Below are 20,678 nucleotides of genomic sequence, written 5' to 3' on the forward strand. Positions count from 1 at the left end.
ATAGGTGGGGAAGAAAATGATAGGAACACTGAATTTATATTTTCACAAATAAAATAAATCAAAGAGAGTGTAAATTTTTAAAATTTTAATTTATTTTGGTGAAAAATTTTAATTAAATTTTAAAAAATATATATAATTAGGATCATCATTCTATTTCAAAGGGTCTATCTAGTCAAGAATTTCCATGATTTTATGTGCAATTCAAGAAACTCATTATTTGAGATGGACCAAATGGCTGCAGCCTGCAAGCAACCATCAATTGACTCCACAACCACCATCTCCATGTCCTGAAAGGGACACTTTACCATTTATTACGGAAAAACTCTCTCTCTCTCTCTCTCTCTCTCTCTCTCTGTATATACACCTCCAATACGTATAGGTATACCTCCATACCTTGCATAATGGAGGGCAGAAAGACAAATCATAGATAAAAGAAGCATGCCTTCCTCTTTTTCAAGGACAGTAAAGCATAGAAAGGAGAGACAAAAGATGACAAAAGGACCCCACCACCTCCCTTATTTTATAAGTTAAAAAATAATAATAATAAAAGAAGTTTTCTCACCCACCAAGCAACAACTACCTACTAAAAAAATGATTACTTGGTAACCTGCATTTCATTTGTGCTTCTGATTAACTTCAATAATAATTGTGAGTACCAATATTGCACCACCTAAATTTAATTGGTAGAAGTTACTTAAATGAAGATGAAAAAAATTAGAAGCAATTATAATGAATGGTAACCTGCAGTCAGTGAACTGATGAACTAATCAGAAAAACTCGTGTCTGCCAAGAGGAATGCTTTCATAATACTTTCAAAGAAGCTCGGAGGGGGCCTAGGGGAGTTCATGGAGAATTTTAGTTAAAATAACTGCTCATTTCTAGCACTTTACAGTGGTATCTTGAATACATTGCCAATTTTGTCATAGGCCATAATATGGAAGAGCTACTCTCCACCATTAAAACAGTTTCACCCAAGAAAATCATGAAATATTTTCCTTTGTCATCTTCGGAACAAAAACAAAATTGTGACAATCATTAATTGGTGTTCAAGCTATAAACATGAGATTAATCATGTAATAAACCTAAAAATGAAAATCCAATGCAAACAGAAGCCACCGGGTTGCTTTGCTTCTAACTTGGAAGTCTGAGCAACTATTCAAGAATCTTGATATTAATAGAAGTACGGCAGTATTCTCCAGGGAACAAGTCTACTGTACTCGGCCCATACTTCTTTATACTTCTCAGCACAGCGAGCCTCACCACTCCTTTCCCTCCATATGGGCAGAATGAGGAGATAAAGCGGATAGAAGTATGGAACAGGAGAACTGCAAAGAAAGTAAATTCTCAAAGTGGAACTTGTCTACCCTTCAATGGTGTTATTTATAGAGTAAAAGGAAATTGGAAAATTACCTTATCCCACAAGGTAGACTAAAGGACAGAGCCAACAGTAAGTCTCCAAGATAGTTACAATGTCTTGCAGTACCCCCTTCAACATATCAACACAATGTCAAGAACATGCAAGAGATGAAACATCATAAACATTGGCCAAACCAGAATCGATGAGATGATTTGCCAGATTACACTCATTAAACTCTTCCCATGAAAAGATTCTTTCCCCCTTTACAGGAGGACCATGTGTCAAAGGTGACTGATTTCCCTCCAGCACAATATAATGAAACATCATTTGTAGAAAATGAAAGCACGTTGCTAGCCTATAGGCACATACTTTTACTCAAAATGGAAACCCAAAGAATCCAATAAGAAGGTACTCCCTTGAGATAGTAGAATAATCCATGAAGAAAAAAGCAGCTAGGGAGACTCCATATAGGTGGCTGCTATCATCTGTTTATAAGCATGACAAAGAAGTCATCTGCTGAGCTCTAGGCCAATTCAGGTGAATCTTAGAGCCTAACAAAACCACACTTGTTGAGTTAGTAGGTTTGCTTCTGCTTCTTCTCATATTATGAAACATTACGGAAAACCAATTAAAGATGATGTTTACAGATAAATTCTTCAATTCTTAGGCATGAAAACTCCTCCATTCTGCAAATAGATTCAGAGAGTTCCCCTTTCCAGATTCAGTTTAGCAATGTTTCATTTTATTATTAAGACAAGGTTTAATTGAAATTTCTAATAAGGTTATACACAATGCAGTAGGACATTACAATTTGATATGAAAGGATATAATCAAGTATGATTCTTACCAATAACCAGAAGCAAGCAGCTTTCCCCCAATAACCCTCGGTGGTTTACCCCGTATAAGTGCTTTGGGATTCTTTTTGAAAACATGCTTTTGCTTGTTAGCTCCTCTAAAGACCAGATACCTGCCCAGTTTTACAGATGATAAGTGCAACTTCACCTAACAACTAAGTAACAAGTGAAGTTGAAGCTTCCAGATAGAATTATTCATCACCAGAAAGTTACCCAACCAGAAAAACTAAGGAATTTGCTATAACAGCAGCTGTTTTTAGCTCTGCCTTGTTAGCCAAAAGCCACCAACCCTATAAAAATTGACAGTGATCAATATACAAACTAAATGTTGTTTGTATGGTCTTACAAAATGTGTGAAGTCCTCCACAAAGGTGCTAGCATGCTTAAGAGAGTGCAATTTAGTTGCGAATGATGATAATGCTTCATATGGAAACCAAATTTGCCATTGGTCCTGCAAATTCTGTTTGTGTTTCATCACTACAAATATGGTATCATTCTAAAACAGAGTTTCATAGCACTAGCACACACACACACACACACACACACACACATATATATATTTTGAAAATGCTTTTGTATCCAATCACATTGGAAAATATCTTCATCTTGGATTATAGTCCAACATGCATATTAATTCTTGAGCGATAACTTCAGTTCGATTTATTCACATAGGAGAGTAAAAACAGTCTTCACCTCCAATTGCGCTTTGACAAACAAGAATGCAAATTTTTATTCTGAAAATGATGTTTTCAAGACCTCTGAATTTGTAATCCAAGCTTAAAAGTTTCACGCTAGCTATTTTATATGCTAACTTTCTTTTTACCAACAGTTAATTGATCTTCTGCCAAAATATTTACTTGTCCTAACAATTGGAGCTATAACTTTGATGCTCAAGGAACGCTTAAATTATTTATGGAAATGGAGCCAATGCTGTTTTATTTGACATAGTCCAATACCTTTTTTATTTTTTTTTTTATCGGAATCTCATAGTCTAATTCATAATAAAATAACCTAAAGAATGCATGTTTGTGTAAAAACAGAAAAATTCTTTCACATCATCCAAAGGTCAAGTTCAAGGCTACATGCCTGGATGCTAAAGGTGAAAGAATTCCATACAAGATCACCAAATACCAACATGAACACAGTCTCTCTGCGATTATATCCCACCTATAAGGAAATGGCTCAGATATGTGAATCAAATTATATGAGGGAAAAAAGAACATCTTCGTAACAATTCATAGAATAGACAAGGAATTAGAAACAGGTGGAAAAGGATAGCCAAGCCAGCTTATGAATACAAGTAAAAGATAAGACCCGGGGAAAAAAAAATGGAAACTGTAAATGTATAAGAGGACATATCATGCCCTAGAATTTGGTGCAAGCATACTGTATAACCCATTTAGAAGATTAATTCCTTCCCTTTTTCCCATTCTAATAAGCAACTACAGGTATAATCTATTAAATTGAGAGGAATTTAGAAAAAAAAAAATTGATATTAATCTCCACAGATGAGGTGCAAGTCAAGCACTTACGTGGAGATCATGTATTCCTCATAAAAGAAATAACAGTAATTCTATATGACACGGATAACAGGGTAGGGAAATAAAATAAGGTACTACCAAGCATCACCAGATTACCACACAGAATAGTTGGTTAAGGACATTGAACATCTCAATTTGGCATCTTGAATACTTTTGGCTAGAACTGATAGGTTTATAAATAGCCATCCCATCATTCCAGCTCTAACAAAGAAGAGTCTATAAGAGAGAACTTCTTCATTGTTAGCTTACCGTTATGTCTGTCACCTATTTAGTCCACTTGGATAAAAATGTCATAAAGAAAAAAAAAATGATGTTTCTAATATGTTAAACCATCCTCTCTATGCCTTTAACAGATAGAAACCATAGACCAAATAGGGATTAAGGTAAGCTCATGCTACAAGTGCATGAAATGAAACTGCACTGCGAAGAAAGGTGCTTGTTAAATGTAGAAACAGTTTGAAACAAATTGAATATTCTAGAGATCACAGCGACACCCATCCCATTTGATGGATGCATTTAGAATGCCAAAGAAGAAACACATCCAAACAATTAAAAGCTGTATTACATACTTGAGGTCAATGCCCACAAACTGAGGATTGAGCTGTATTACAAACCACCTGTTGAATGATAAAAAGGGTGATGATCTTAAGATTAATGATACAAGAAAACACTCTGCAAGTGAATGTGTAGCAAGCAGAAGAGGTGATCAACCTTGCATTTTAGGGCACAAAGGGTTGAGAATATATAGAGAACCGTCAAAGTGCATAAAGTAGGCAATTGTGGGAGACGCCAGAATGAAGAAAGAATTAAATGATCAACTCTTTACAGAGCAAGACAGCAAAAATAGTGCAAGAGAATACTTGAATTTGCTTATTTTAAGCAAATAGTAAGTGCACAAACAAAAGTAAAAAAGTGATAAGTCCATCATTCTCTAGATATTGACTAAAGTTTTTACTTAAAATGGATGAAATTGGATTTTGATGGTTGAGATTTTAAACTAAAATCTCCTTTAGGAGTTTATGACTGATCCTGCATTGGATGACGGATCAAGCACATTCAAGATTATTTAATCATGCAGAAAATATTATAGCATGGAATAGGACAAAAGGATTGATCGTAAAATAAGGGTTTGATTGCCTCCACAAAATTTATTATTCCTTATTTCAGTTTTCAAAGATATGCAGTAAATTGAGAAAAATATTATTTTAACTACAATTAAAAAAAAATGTTTAAAAGATGGGCAAGAATATATTCATATAATAACTTGCTTAAATCCTATCACTCAAATGGTTATCACAAAAAGCAAGGTTTGGTACTAATACCAGTCATGTATTAGGCTTCCAGTGACATGAGGCTTCAGGGAAGAACTCTGGTTTTGTGAATTGCAACCAGCAGCATAGGGTACCAACGACACCTACATGAAAGAAATGAAAATGATGAATCAGAAGAACAAAATAGAAAGAAAAAAAAAATGCAATTCCAAAAGAAAATAAAGAAGCAACCGTACATCAGTGAATAGATATTGGCTTAGGTGATGCAGCTCTATACTCAACTCAACTCAATTAATCCTTTATCCCAAAAATTTGGGTCGGCTATATGGATTCTTTTTCTCCACTCTAAACGATTTTGGATTAAATCCTCAGAAATGGAAAGATCATGTTGTACTACTCTTCTCTAAGTCAGTTTAGGTCTACCCCCTCTTTTCTTTCTATCCTCACCTTAATGTGTTCTACTTGTCTGTGATGCAGCTCTATCTGAAACTAATAACCAGAAATAAATGCATTCAAATGGGAATACAAGATATTTGCTTTTTTAGTCTACTGACTAATATCCTATTGCCGCTGGGTAAAAGATGACAGACTAGAGTATAAAATCATTAACAGAAAGCATTAGTACTGCATTACAAAAACATTTCATATGGACAACAACAGTTTCAAAGTAAACTATTGACTAATCCACATGACATTTAATGCTATTTAGCATCGAACATGACCATATCAGCATTGAGAATTGGGATCAAATTTGAAAAGTATACCTCAAGTTGACAAACTTATAATCATGGTTAGCATTTTGAAACTCCAAGTCATGATGGAAATGAGGTGGCAAACATTTCATATGAAGGCTCATTCTAAATGGGATAGTTCACCAATAAAAATGATTGAGATTAAAGGGCTGCAGTTGGAAATGGCAAAAAGGCAAAAGCCCCCAAGTGACTGGAACTTACAAGAACACTGAATATAAAGGTTCCCCCAAGTGACTGGAACTTACAAGAACACTGAATATAAAGGTTGTTGATAGCAGCTCAAATCCTCTCTCTGATATCACCTGAAAACATGGTTTAAATGAATTACCAGATATCTTGCACTGAAGCACACACTAACCACACAAAAATTCAACTAGAGATACAATTTGCTTTACTTTAATCACAATGACTGAAAAATGACAAGCTGATACATACAGTGGGTGATAAAAGACCCATATTAGCTCCGACCCCCAGTAGACAAACCAGGAACAGCAATGATAACAACCCTGTTGGGGTAAAAGTAACATCATAAAGCCTATAAGCAGCAAGTCTTTCCAAGCAAAATTGACCCAACCAAAATAATAATAATAATAATAATAATAATAATAATAATAATAATAATAATAATAGCATAGATTGAAATAAATAAAATTTTTATTAATAGACCATTGCAACGATAATACAGACGAGAACCATCCTGCAGGGTCAGTCTAGGAACAGCTTTACCTGGGAGCGTAGATCCAGCAACTGCCAGATAACCAAAGAATAGCACTAGTATAGAAACCTATAAATGTAAATGCAGAAGATAAATCGATAAAACCTATTGAAATTGGAAGAACTGAAAAAATAGTTTGTTGCTATAGAACTCGCAGAGTTCAATGAGGGAATGAGGGCATGTAGAAGAAATCCCAAATTCATTTTTACCAGTGAAGTGAGTTTGATACTTCACTCGCTATTTGCTCTGCTTTCTACTTAGCGAATGCTCTTGGAGTTGGAAGAATAAACAGCTGCACGAGATGGAATTACAGTGGATTGTTGTGATAAAAAAATGGAAAAAAGAAAATACAGAGGAAAAGAAGAGGAACTCAACCAATCTTCCATTCAGAAGAATCAAGAATCGTTTTACAATACAACAGTTATAAATCTTGTAGTTAATCTGCTAATAGAATCTAACAACTCTCAACAACGACTCTACATTTCCCGCCCATGTAACTACTTACCCTACAATCTCGTTCTCGAAGGCTAACAGCCTGACCAACATAACAGCAAGCCCAAAAACTAGGTAACCTGGCAGAAGACTCTGGATATTACTGCTGCCAATACGGATCGTATCATCTAATCAAGCCAAGCCACCATCTTATTTACTTGCAACACACCATTTTACTATTCACATCACAACAATACCTCCCCCTCCAGCGACTTCTTGTCCTCAAGGAGTAAAATGGAAACCTTAGCTGGATATCATCAGCATATTTCCCAGTAGCGTCTGCTGGAGAAACATCTTTCCAATGGATTAACCATTGAGTAGCAGCGTGATTCCTGCATTTCACCATCCGCCTATCCAATATAGCTTGTGGATAAGGATCCTGAGAGAAGGACACGTCAGGAAGAGCAGTACTTGCTAGAATATCTGCATAAGCTGGCTTCAATAGAGAAACATGAAATACATTATGTATTTTGGTTTCTGGTGGTAATTGTAACTGATAAGCAACACGCCCAATCTTCTGGAGAACTTTAGAAGGGCCATAAAATTTGGAATGAAGCTTAGAATGAATTCAATTAATGGAATGTTGAACATAGGGCTGTCACCATATCACCCACTTGAAATTCCCTCTCAGTCCAGTGCCTATCTGCCATTTGCTTCATTCGATTAGCAGCCTTAGTTAAATGATGCTTCAACAAGGTAACAGTAGCCTCTCGATCCCTCATGTAAAAATCAACAGCAGCAACACTGGAATCTTTAGGAAAATATGGAATATGCAATGGTAGGGGAAAACCATAAAGAGCCTGAAATGGACTCATCTGTATAACAGAGTGATATAGGATGTGTTATACCAGAACTCAGCAAGGGATAACCATTGAAACTAGTTATTAGGAAGATCACCAACCATGCACCTTAGATATGTCTCCAGTATTCTATTACCTACCTCAATCTGACCATCAGTTTGAGGATGGTAGGCTGTAGATAGATGTAAAGAAACCCCTTGTAGCTTGAAGAATTCCTGCCAAAATTGACTTGTGAACACAACATCTCTCAGTAACAATAACATTTGGAAGCCCATGCAATTTATACACATGATCCAAAAATAATTAAGCCACTGTCTTGGCAGTATAAGGATGATGAAGCCCTATAAAATGTGCATATTTAGTTAAACGATCTACCACCACCATGATGATTGTTTTTCCTTGGGACTTTGGCAAGGCATCAATAAAGTTCATAGTTATATCAGTAAACACCCCTTGTGGAACAGGTAGAGGTTGTAAAGTACTTAGAGTAGCCACATTTTCATATTTATTCTTTTGGCATATATGGCATTTTCAAATATATTCCCTAACAGACTTATGTAATCCTTTCCAATAAACTACTGTAGAAAGTCGTCTGCCAGTAACTGAAACACCAGAGTGACCACCTAGGGCAGAATCATGATATAATTCTAGCAACTTGGTCTTCAATTCATCAGAACTGCCAATGACCAATTTACCTTTCTCATCAATTGTCCATCAATCCAAGTGTAATGAGGATGTGAAGTGGGATCCTTTTGCAAATCAACAATAATACCTTGCAATGTAACATCTGACTGCCATACAACTTTCTTAGCAACCAATAATTGATCTAGAATAATATGAGCAGTAATAGTAGCAATAGAAGTGAAAGGAATTCTGGAGAGGGCATCTGCTGCTTGATTCTCCAATCCCCTTTTATATTGAATCTCATAATCATAATGCTGAAGTTTGGTTAACCAAGCCTATTGTGCTGGAGTAGACAACTTCTGCTTTAGTAACAATTTCAGACTCCTATGATCAGTTCTTATAATAAAATGCCTGTGTAACAAGTAATGTTCCCACTGCTTAATAGCAAACAAAATGGCCAATAACTCTCTCTCATAAGCAGAAAGGCCCAAATTCCTTACAGATAAAGCTTTACTTATATAAGCAATGGGATGGCCCTCTTGCATCAACACTGCTCCAATACCCTCCTCGGAAGCATCTGTTTCCACAACAAATTTTTTTTGAGAAATCAGGTACTGGTGCCCGTATTATAGCTTGCTTAAGAGTGAGAAATGCATGTTGTGTTTCATCAGTCCACGCATAACTGCCCTTTTTTAATAAATCAGTCAAGGGCTTTGCTAGCTTCCCATACCCCTAGACAAATCTTCTATAATATCCTATAAGCCCAAAAAAGCTCCTTAACTGTTTCACATTCTGAGGTGTAGGCCAATTTTGCACAGCCTCAAACTTTTTAGGATCAGTCTCAACCCCATCTACAGTAATAACTTGTCCCAAATATTCTACCTCATCTGCCCCAAAGTAACATTTACTCTCCTTAGCATACAAGTGATGCTCTCTCATTAACTGCAATACAACTTGCAAATGATACAAATGATCCTCCTTATTCTTACTGTAAATCAATATGTCATCAAAAAATACAAGCACAAATTTCCTCAATAAATGTTTAAACACTGAATTCATCAAGGATTGGAAGGTAGAAGGTGCATTGGTCAACCCAAAAGGCATTACTAAAAACTCATAATGTCCCTCATGAGTTTTGAATGCAATTTTAGGTACATCTTCTTCAGACATTCTTACTTGCCAATATCCAGACCTTAAATCAATTTTAGAAAGCACCTTAGCCCCTCCCAATTCCTCCAACAACTCCTTAATCAATACAACTCAACTCAACTCAACTAAGCCTTTATCCCAAAAATTTGGGGTCAGCTATATGGATTCGCTTTTTCCACTCTGAACGATTTTGGGTTAAATCCTCAGAAATGTGTAATGCTTCTAAGTCATGTTGAACTACTCTCCTCCAAGTTAATTTAGGTCTACCCCTTTTTTTCTTTCTATCCTCTAACCTAATGTGCTCTACTTGTCTAACTGGAGCCTCCGTATGTCTACGCTTCACATGACCAAACCACCTCAATCTCCCTTCTCTCAACTTATCTTCAATTGGCACCACTCCTACCTTTTCTCTGATACTCTCATTACGGACTTTATCTAGTCTAGTATGGCCACTCATCCACCTTAACATTCTCATCTCTGCAACTCTTATCTTAGATGCATACGACTCTTTCAGTGCCCAACACTCACTACCATATAACATAGCCGGTCGTATGGTCAGATGCGGTAAAATTTTCCTTTTAATTTATTGGGAATCTTACGATCACATAAAACTCCCGTGGCACGTCTCCACTTCAACCATCCGGCTTTAATCCTATGACTAACATCCTCCTCACATCCCCCATCTACTTGAAGGACTGAGCCTAGATATTTAAAGTGATTACTTTGGGACAGTACCACCCCATTCAAACTAACTCCTTCCCTATCACCAGTTTGGCCTTCACTGAACTTGCAATGCATGTATTCTGTCTTCGTTCTACTTAACTTAAAACCCTTTGACTCTAGAGTACTTCTCCAAAGTTCTAGCTTCCTATTGACTCCTTCTCGTGTCTCATCTATCAGAACAATATCATCCGCAAATATCATGCACCAAGGAATACTCTCTTGTATATGTTTAAATCAGTTCATCTAAAACTAATGTAAAAAGGTAAGGGCTTATGGCTGATCCTTGGTGTAATCCAATTGAGATCGGAAAATCACTTGTGTCCCCTCCCACTGTGCGCACAATAGTAGTTGCTCCTTCATACATATCTTTCAATACTTGTATGTACCTAATAGATACCCTCTTTTGTTCTAACACATTCCATAAGATCTCTCTTGGAACACTATCATAAGCCTTCTCCAAATCAATAAAAACCATGTGTAGATCTTTCTTCACATCTCTATATTTCTCCATCAAACTTCTAACGAGAAAGATCGCTTCCATAGTTGAAGGGCCGGGCATGAAACCAAATTGATTGAGAGAGATAGAAGTATCATGACGTAGTCGATGCTCCACAACTCTCTCCCACAACTTCATAGTATGGCTCATGAGTTTAATTCCCCTATAGTTTGAGCAACTCTGTATGTCTCCCTTATTTTTAAAATAGGTACTAAAATACTCTTCCTCCATTCATCAGGCATTTTCTTTGAGTTTAGAATCTTATTAAATAATTTAGTTAACCATGCCACTCCCATATCTCCCAAATACTTCCACACTTCAATTGGTATTTCATCGGGTCCACAGGCTTTACCCACTTTCATTCTCTTAAGTGCTTCCTTTACTTCTAAAGATCGAATCCTTCTAGTATAATTTACATTCTTTTCTATTGTTCTATAATCTATATTCACGCTATTACCATTTTGACTATTATTAAAGAGATCATTAAAATAATTTCTCCATCTTTCTTTAATGTCCTCATCTTTCACCAACACTTTTCCTTCTTTATCCTTAATGCACCTAACTTGATTGAGATCTTGACATTTCCTTTCTCTCCTCCTTGCTAATCTATAAATATCTTTCTCCCCTTCTTTAGTTCCAAGTTTCTCATATAACTTTTCAAAGGCCTGTGCTCTTGCTTGACTAACTGCCTTTTTTGCCTCTTTCTTTGCTATCTTGTACTGTTCATATGCCTCATTATTATCACATTTAGGTAATTTCTTATACCATTCTCTTTTTCTCTTCACTGCCTTTTGTACTTCCTCATTCCACCACCATCTCTCTTTTGAGGGTGGTCCATGTCCTTTAGACTCTCCAAGTACTTTTCTAGCTACTTCTCTAATCCTTGATGCCATCTGTATCCACATATCATTGGCCTCCATATCTAGCTTCCATACTTCGGACTCGAGAAGCTCATTTTTGAACTTCACTTGCTTTACTCCTTTGAACTCCCACCACTTTGTTCGAGCTACACTATTTCTTCTAACCTTACTTGAATTATTCCTAAATTTGACATCCAAGACCACCAACCTATGTTGACTTGTTAAAGCCTCTCCTGGAATGACCTTGCAATCCTTGCATAGAGCTCTATTTGTCTTCCTGGTTAAGAGAAAGTCGATTTGGCTTCTATGTTGCCCACTTTTGAAAGTCACTAAATGTGACTCTCTTTTTATAAAGTAGGTATTTGCTAGTATTAGGTCGTATGCCATAGCAAAATCCAGGATGCTTTTCCCTCCTCATTTGCCAAAACCAAAACCTCCATGAACATTCTCATAACCTTGCCTATCACTTCCTACATGTCCATTCAAATCTCCACCAATGAAAACATTCTCTTCATTCGGTATGCTTTGCATTAAATCATCCATATCTTCCCAAAACCTTTGTTTACTCTCACTGTCTAGTCCTATTTGTGGGGCATAAGCACTAACTATATTTATTGTTTCTCCTTCTAGTACTAGCTTTACTAGTATAATTCTATCTCCTACTCTTTTCACAGCTACTACTGCGTCTTTCAATGTTCTGTCTATGATTATACCCACTCCGTTCTTATTTCTCTCCTTTCCGGTAAACCACAGTTTGTACCCTGAATTACCCACTTCCTTACTTTTTTCTCCTACCCATTTAGTCTCCTGAATGCAAGCAATATTCACCCTTCTCCTTAGGTTATGATCTATATGAGGAGGTTATTCCTTAGGTTCTTGAAAGAGATCAGAATAAGATTGCAACAATTGCTGAAGTTCAGGCCAATCATTCCTTTCTTGTACAGCAAACAACATCCCATCATAACCAGAAAAAAAAATTCCTTATTAGTAGAAAGACAATTAGCTTGCTTAATATTGAGCACATGCAACTTCTGACCTGTCTCAAATTTATCACCACATAAAACTGTTGCTGCCCCTGTAACTGAAAAGACATAGTCAAATTTGCAAAGTTCCAATTGATAGTACCAAGTGTCTTAAGCCACTGAATGCCTAGGATCAAGTCATAGCTTTCTAATGGAAGCAAGTAAACATCAGTCTTAAAAGATTGTTGCTGCATAGTCCACTGAAACTCATGGCACATAGAATTGCATTAAAGTGCTTGTCCATTAGCAATTTCAACCCATATACCCTTCACAGCATCAATAGAACATTGAAGATCTTTGGCCAGCTGTTCATTCAAGAAGTTATGCATATTACCAGTGTCTATGAGCACATGAAGCCTCTTCTTACCACACTACCCTTTAATAAGCATAGTGTGATTACTACCAGTGCCCCATAAAGCATTTAAAGAAAGCTAGCCTTGTGAAACACAATCTTCCTCTGCTGAACTATCATCAACAGTGGCTTCTAATTCTTCCTCATCAATTATTTCCTTTAATTGCAGCACATAAACTTGCCTTTTTTTACATTTATGGCCAGGAGAATATTTTTCGTCATACCAATAGCACAAATTCTTTGCCCTTTTCTCATCTATATCTTTACTGGTCAAGGTGCTAGGGAATTTCTTAGAGAAAAAAGTGGTATTAGGTAAGATTGAATTGTTTTGGGTTACAAGGGAATCTTTTGTAGGTTGTGAACTTTTGGGGTAAGTAAAGGTGGTTATGGTTAAGGGTTTCTGGTAACTGGTACTGGCTATGGCACTTGTGGTTGGTTTACTGACTGGTTTTGGCTTCTGTTGTATAGCTGCCACTATCAGTTCTTGCAATCTTGCAAGAGAATATGCTTCAGCTAGGGATTTAGGTTTGAACATACGAATGGGCATCTGCAATTCATCATTTAAACTAGAAAGAAAAAAACTTAAAGATTGTTCCTTAGTGATACCTGCTTTCAAATAAAGTTCATCAAAGGCATTCAAGTATTCCTACAAGGAATCCGATTGTTTCAAGTTTCTCAATTCCGCAATTGGGTCATCAAAAGCATGATCTCCAAATCTACCTCCCAATTCCCTCACACACTCATCCCAATTAGCATAAGCCCCAGCTCCTTTGGTTTTAATAAAACCCTGATGCCATTGAATTGCACGGCCCTCCAAATGTAATGTAGCAACTTTGATCGTATTCTGATACTCAATTTTTCCCACTTCGAAGAAATATTCTGCCCTTAATAACCACCCTTCTAATCCCTCACCGTTGAAACGGGGAAATTCTAATTTGGCAGAACTATTCCATGGATTATTTCGAACAGATATCTCTTCAACTTGTGATTGTTCGCTACAATTCTTCTGTCTCACTGCTTCTACATTTTGCCAACTCAATCCTGCAATCAAGGATCTGAGCTCATCTACAATTCCTTTAAACTTCACTTCTTAGCTAGCTACCATCTCTTGCAGCCTTGCCTCTTGCCTGTGCTCTGCTTCTATCACCATAGAAGCTATCTCCTTCTGCCACTCTTGTGAACGTGTTTCTACTCCTGCCATGGCTGTGGATCATCGCTATGATACTAATGTTGTGATAAAAAAATGAAAAAAAGAAAATAAAGAGGAAAAGAAGAGGAACTCAGCCAATCTTTCATTTAGAAGAATCAAGAATCGTTTTACAATACAACAGTTACAAATCTTATAGTTGATCTGCTAACAGAATCTAACAACTCTCAACAACTACTCTACATTTCCCGCCCATGTAACTACTTAACCTACAATCCCGTTCTCGAAGGCTAATAGCCCAACCAGCATAACAGCATGCCCAACAACTAGGTAACCTGGCAGAAGACTCTGGATATTACCGCTGCCAATACGCATCTATTTTGGCCGACCTTCGAAGGTAAGTAAGGTTCTTTTAAAATTGAAACTTTATTTTCTCGACCGATATCCCAATCACAGGTAGCTTTTCTGAACTTACCGATGGCTTGTCTCTGGAATAAATCGATCTCATGCTCAAGTTAGATTGCTTTCTGATCCCTTGATCTTTATCAGATGAGTTCGAGTTAATATTGGATCTCTAGACCATCCAATCTTGTCTGCTGTTATTCCTCGATCTCTCTATGTACAAATACCGTAAAATTTCATTTGACTAATATTGTGATCGGGCTTCTCGCTTGAATTGCCCAGATATTCCTCAGATGAAGTTAAGGTTTTTATCCGGTCTAATAATGATTCCAACCTTAAAAGTTCAAGTCAATGTTAAATCTTTGCAATTCTAATATTCTAAAGTTCCATTCGATATTTGGTCATGGCTCCGTCTGATCTCATGTTTGCGTGCAATGTTTTTCCGATCTCTTGGAGTAATTTGATATCTTTTGATTAATAGTCGCTCTCAAGTTTAATGTTCAACTGCATTCAATCAATTAAGTACTCATACAATTTGGTTTGAATGCTTTCCGATCTTATCAAGAAATTGAACATAAAAGACTTCAATTCATTTCAAAATAAAAATGTACAAGTCATTCGGTAGGAGGGTCTCCCTTAACCTGCTCTCTGGGTACATTATCAGTTCTATCATCCTCTCTCTCTCTCTCAGGCTCCTCCTCGCTCTCCTCTTCACCTCTAGGGACAAGATCTACCATCCAGGAGAAGTCTTCCTCAGGATAGCGCCTTACAAGTTCGGCCAGAAGATCACCATGAGCATTCACATAAGCACCAGCTTCCCTCGCCACGGCCTCTTCTTCTTTCACTTTGATCTCCTCAGTAAGGCGAGTGACATCGGCAGTTCGGCAGGCCCGAGCTTCTGTGAGTTCCCGCTCCAATTCAGCTATCCTATCCTCATAAGATTTCATCCGACCCTCAATCTCGGCGATGTAGTCCTGAACAGATGAAAGTTGGGTTTTGGCGGAAACAGCGTCCTGGACTGCCTTTAAAATTTCTTGTCTCAAGAGATGAGCCTTTTCTGTGATTATATGTTGATTCACAAGGCTCTCTATGCTCAAGCTCATCGTTTGAGCCAGGAGGTCGTCAATGCTATCCAGAGTTAGCCTATTCTGATCATCCTGAAAGCAGATGGTGGCACCCAAAACCTTGGCCAGGCCAGGATTTCCCCGAACCGAACGATTCTTCTCTAGCGAGTGGATGAGGACCTGGGCACCATGAGAGAGGGTCCTCACAGCAGGTTGGGAAGACCCTCCTTCTTCACTTGAAGAAACTGGCGGAGGCGGTGGTTCACATTATCGAGGAGGGGAAGGAGCGATCTCTATCTCTAGGGTCGGCTGTCCTGAAGGTCGGGACGAAGAGCCTGGCACTTCTACCGAGTCTCACCCTAGTGTCTTGAATACAACAGCAATCTTCATTTCTAGCACTTTCCGGGCGACCTCCCTTTTTCTCTTATGGCTCTCCTTCGCGCCCTCGCTTCTAGCCATACCTACACAGAAAACAAGTTAGTGAGATCACCTAAGTCAAAAGGCTAAAGATTTAGGTTGTACAGATCCCGCGTCCAAGGTCAAAGAGCTGCAGCTCATAATCCTCATGGGCGATCATCTGTATTAGCCACCACTTCAGTTCAGCCACAATTGCTTCTAAACATGAATACTTGTGAGTAGCCGCCTGATTCTTCAATTCCTTTACCATGATGTCCTCGTCTCTATTTAGGGCGATCTTCTTTGGAACTGAAGGGACCAGGTACTGCCAACTGTGCAGGATACCCTCAAAGCCATTCGGGATCTTACTCCTCAATATGAAGAACCGGTTCTTCCAATTCTTCAACGAAGAAGGGAGATCGGTAAAATACCCACAGTGCGACTTGGCTTGAAAAAACCAATTCTCTTCGTCCTTTCGCCGATCGAGCCTATGCAACTCAGTGAAAACCTTTATTGTAGGCTCGAGCTTCTTAGCTCAGCATAAGCCTCTGAAAGCCACCAGAGTCCACCAAGAGTTCAGGTGCACTTGAGCTACGCATACATGATGGAATTTCAGAACGGCTCAAAAGAATTCGTCCAGGGGGAACTGAAGCCCGGCCATCAGTTGTTCTTCATATACCATGATCATGTCATTTTCTTCAAAGAAATGATCAGCTCGGAGATCGCCATGACATCTGATGAGCTCGAAGGAGTCAGTCCAAAGGTTATATTCTTAAGATAGAGATCGGAATAACAATCTTAAGATGAGTTAATCGCAATAAGATCGGAAGAAACAGGGGATGACCAATAGAGATCGGAGAATGCAGAGGGGTTAAATAACTTTCGGTCAGAACTTTTCAATTAACCCCCTTCACTATCAGATCCAAGTTAGTTAAAGCATTGTAGGTATGATCTGATCCTCACCACACATCTCATTTGCAAGGATGCCCTCCTAGCCGCCAGACGCCAAATGGTTAAAGCAGCCCTGTACATCTCGATTTACACCGTTGATTATAACTGTAAGAATGGATCTGAAGCCCTCAGATCAAAAGCAGATGACAGATTCGGCGCCTTTTGTTTCCAGCCTTTGGATCCATTTTGTAAGGCGAGAGCCTTGACCATTGGATTAAGGGATGAAAGGACAGATATTCTGAAATTCTCTTTAATTCTTAGACATCAGATTATGTCCTTTTGAATCCAAGCCTTCTGTCTCCCCCTGATAAGATCCTGACCTTTCATTTTGAACATCCATTCCCTATAAATACCTGCATGCAATACTGTAGAAAGGAGGGAGGCGGTGATTATCGTGGAAAGATTCTAAACTCTGATTCAGTCTTACTGCATTGCCATTCGAAGCTCTCAAAATTTTGAGAAACTTTGGAAACCAGATTTCTGAAGTATTTCATCTAAAAGAGCTCTAAATCCTGCAATTTTCATTTTCAGTACCTGTGCACTACGCTGTGAACCCATCTTCACTCCGCCTTATTCCCACCACTCTAGTATCTGTGCATTACCCTCCGATCTCAACTTCATTCCGCTTTATTGCCATTACCTCGGGTAAGCTCAAGTCCTTCGGCCGTCTGCCTTCACTTCTCTAAGATTTGTGGATACCGGAGTCAGCTCGCCTGTCTCCCCAACTTTCCACTGGTAAGTGTCTAAACTGTCATTTTGTTGAATATCCTTGGTTTATTTTCTTAAGTTTTCTTTTAAAGTTTTTTTTTTTTTTATATCCAGCCACACTAAATCTCAGAATAGGTTATTTTAGCCCGTAGTTATTTCCTTTTTCTTCTTTTTATTCATTCGTAAATTCCATTTATCATCACCTCATTTTTATTCCTTTCGAGAGTAGATGTTTAAGTCATTGGCGACTCGTAAATACTCTAAAGAATATAGGTAGGAGTACTTTAACATGAGAGTTTTTTGTCTAAATAAATGAAAAATGATAAAGGAAAAATAGGTGTAGCAAAGGTCGAATAGGTTAGAAACAAGATTAGGTCAAACAAATAAGTCATGAGATCGGGCCTTGGAACGAGCCCAGATGATAAGACAATATATCGGTAATCAAGACAGGTTCGGATCTCGGGCGAGCGACTAAAAAGAGATCGGATGTCACAAACCAAAGAGTTCTGATGAAGCGATCGTGCGGAAGATTGGTAAGGAGTTCGGCCTATCGTCCGCCATCTAGTTATAAAATCCCGTAGGCTAGGAAAAGCTTTACACAGGGGTTTCCTGCGTCTTCGATATTTCATTCCCATATAAAAGGGATCAAGAAAGACCCTTTACTTGAATCCCTAGTTCAAAGTTCTTATAAAATGCCGTTCTTATCAATATATTAAGAGATCGGAGGAGAGTTCTTACTCGAACTCAGCCTAATTTTTAATGCAATATATCAAGAGATCGGGGCAGAGTTCTTACCCAAACTCAGCCTAATTTTTAACTCAATATATTAAGAGATCAGGGGAGAGTTTTTACCCGAACTCAGCCTAATTTTTAACACAATATATTAAGAGATCGGGGGAGAGTTCTTACCCGAAATCCTCCACTTAAAATTTTAACATAATACATTAAGAGATCGGGAGAGAGTTCTTACCCGAATTTGCTTAGCTTAAATTTAAATCAAAATATAATAAGAGATTGGGGGAGAGTTCTTACCTGAGCTCTCAAATTAAATTCTTAATACAACAAGGGATCGACGGGAGAGTTCTTCCCAAAGTATCCCAAATATTGGGTTGAGGCCTGATGGAGAGTCCTCCTCAAGGCACTCATATTTATAGGACAAAAATCTCCCTGAGAATATCACAACTTCAGTATTCATATTAACCCCTAAATACCTATTACACAACACCTATTCACTGAAGGGTCATCTCATGTACTCGTGTTCTTGGGCAACCCGTAATAGTGAAATATCAAACATTCCTTTTATCCGTACAAAAGATTAACGTCATCATTCTAACTCCCAAATTATCAATTTCAATTTATAAAGAGCACAACATTAAATCTGCTTACCGTTATTGAGGGACGAGGTAGAGTGCCTAACAATTTCCCCACCCGAATACAGACCCCGAACCTAGAATCTCTGTTTTCAAAGTAGTTTTTACTCTTTACAAATAGTTTTTTTTAATTTCCCTCAAAATTAAAGTGGCAACTCCTCACTTTTTCCACTTCGGTGAGAATTGTCCGGCGACCGCAAAACCCTTGCGACAGCTTGGCGACTTCACTAGGGATGTATCCTTAACCCTGGTTTAGAGGTCCAAAAGCATATTTAATTTTATGCTCATGTAAATTAAAACCGTAATTAGGGGGCTTAACTTATAAAATTCGAAAGTCTTAATATATTGATTATTGTTATTCTTTCTAACCATTTTGCTTATTTTGATTATCTTATTTGTTACAGCAATCTTCGCCTAAAACTTCTCCCGTATAGGGAAGAGGTAAATATGTTCCTTCACACACTGATTATTTACACGATGTCCTCACACACTTCATGTAACACCCCTAATTTTTAAATTTATTATTTTTGGGTAAATATTGATATTTTATTTTAATTAAATTTTGGAAAATTATTTGAGATTTTTTGGGTTTTAGAAATCGGGTTCGATTTTTCAAAATTATTAAACTTTGATGATTTTTAAAAATTAATTTAAAGACCACGTGGCAAAACTAATGAAAGGAGGTGTAGCTCAGATGGTAGAGCGCTCGCTTGGCATGCAAGAGGTACGGGGATCGATGCCCCGCATCTCCAATTTTAGATGTTTGTGGATGATATTATTCTGATAGATGAGACACGAGAAGGAGTCAATAGGAAGCTAGAACTTTGGAGAAGTACTCTAGAGTCAAAGGGTTTTAAGTTAAGTAGAACGAAGACAGAATACATGCATTGCAAGTTCAGTGAAGGCCAAACTGGTGATAGGGAAGGAGTTAGTTTGAATGGAGTGGTACTGTTCCAAAGTAATCACTTTAAATATCTAGGCTCAGTCCTTTAAGTAGATGGGGGATGTGAGGAGGATGTTAGTTATAGGATTAAAGCCGGATGGTTGAAGTGGAGACGTGCCATGGGAGTTTTATGTGATCGTAAGATTCCTAATAAATTGAAAGGAAAATTTTACCATACAGCCACACGATCGGCTATGTTATATGGTAGTGAGTATTGGGCACTGAAAGAGTCGTATGCATCTAAGATAAGAGTTGCAGAGATGAAAATATTAAGGTGGATGAGTGGCCATACTAGGCTAGATAAAGTCCGTAATGAGAGTATTAGAGAAAAGGTAGGAGTGGTGTCAATTGAAGATAAGTTGAGAGAAGGGAGATTGAGGTGGTTTGGTCATGTGAAGCGTAGACATACGGAGGCTCCAGTTAGATAAGTAGAGCACATTAGGTTAGAGGATAGAAAGAAAAAAAGGGGTAGACCTAAATTGACTTGGAGGAGAGTAGTACAACATGATTTAGAAGCATTATACATTTCTGAGGATTTAACCCAAAATCGTTTAGAGTGGAAAAAGCGAATCCATATAGCAGACCCCAAATTTTTGGGATAAAGGCTTAGTTGAGTTGAGTTGAGTACCACTTGGCAAAACTAAAAGTATATTTGGAGTCTACGAATTTTTCTGAGTTTTCTAGAATTT

General features: G+C 37.8%; 1 protein-coding gene and 1 non-coding gene across 2 annotated transcripts; one reads left to right on the plus strand and one right to left on the minus strand.

The window, feature by feature from the left end:
- Window positions 1-1,171: 1,171 nt before the first annotated feature.
- Window positions 1,172-1,684, minus strand: LOC131180165 (delta(14)-sterol reductase-like). The gene is made up of 3 exons (XM_058147793.1): window positions 1,582-1,684; window positions 1,411-1,486; window positions 1,172-1,325 (listed from the first exon to the last, which is right to left on the minus strand). Exons 1-3 carry the CDS (start codon window positions 1,682-1,684, stop codon window positions 1,172-1,174), a joined length of 333 nt encoding a protein of 110 aa, XP_058003776.1.
- An 18,041-nt stretch (window positions 1,685-19,725) lies between these two features.
- Window positions 19,726-19,798, plus strand: TRNAA-GGC (transfer RNA alanine (anticodon GGC)). Its single transcript has one exon. It is a non-coding gene; the product is annotated as a tRNA-Ala (tRNA).
- The last annotated feature ends 880 nt before the right edge of the window (window positions 19,799-20,678 follow it).

This window comes from Hevea brasiliensis, chromosome 5, assembly GCF_030052815.1.
Source record: "Hevea brasiliensis isolate MT/VB/25A 57/8 chromosome 5, ASM3005281v1, whole genome shotgun sequence".
Lineage (NCBI taxonomy): Eukaryota > Viridiplantae > Streptophyta > Magnoliopsida > Malpighiales > Euphorbiaceae > Hevea > Hevea brasiliensis.

Excerpts from the sequence above, each read along its gene's own strand:
- LOC131180165 (XM_058147793.1), bottom strand. The coding sequence starts at position 1,684 with ATGATGTTTCATTATATTGTGCTGGAGGGAAATCAGTCACCTTTGACA. Across the intron at positions 1,487-1,581 it reads ATGGGAAGAGTTTAATGAGT|GGGGTACTGCAAGACATTGT; the intron begins GTAATCTGGCAA and ends GATATGTTGAAG. Across the intron at positions 1,326-1,410 it reads AGTCTACCTTGTGGGATAAG|TTCTCCTGTTCCATACTTCT; the intron begins GTAATTTTCCAA and ends CTTTCTTTGCAG.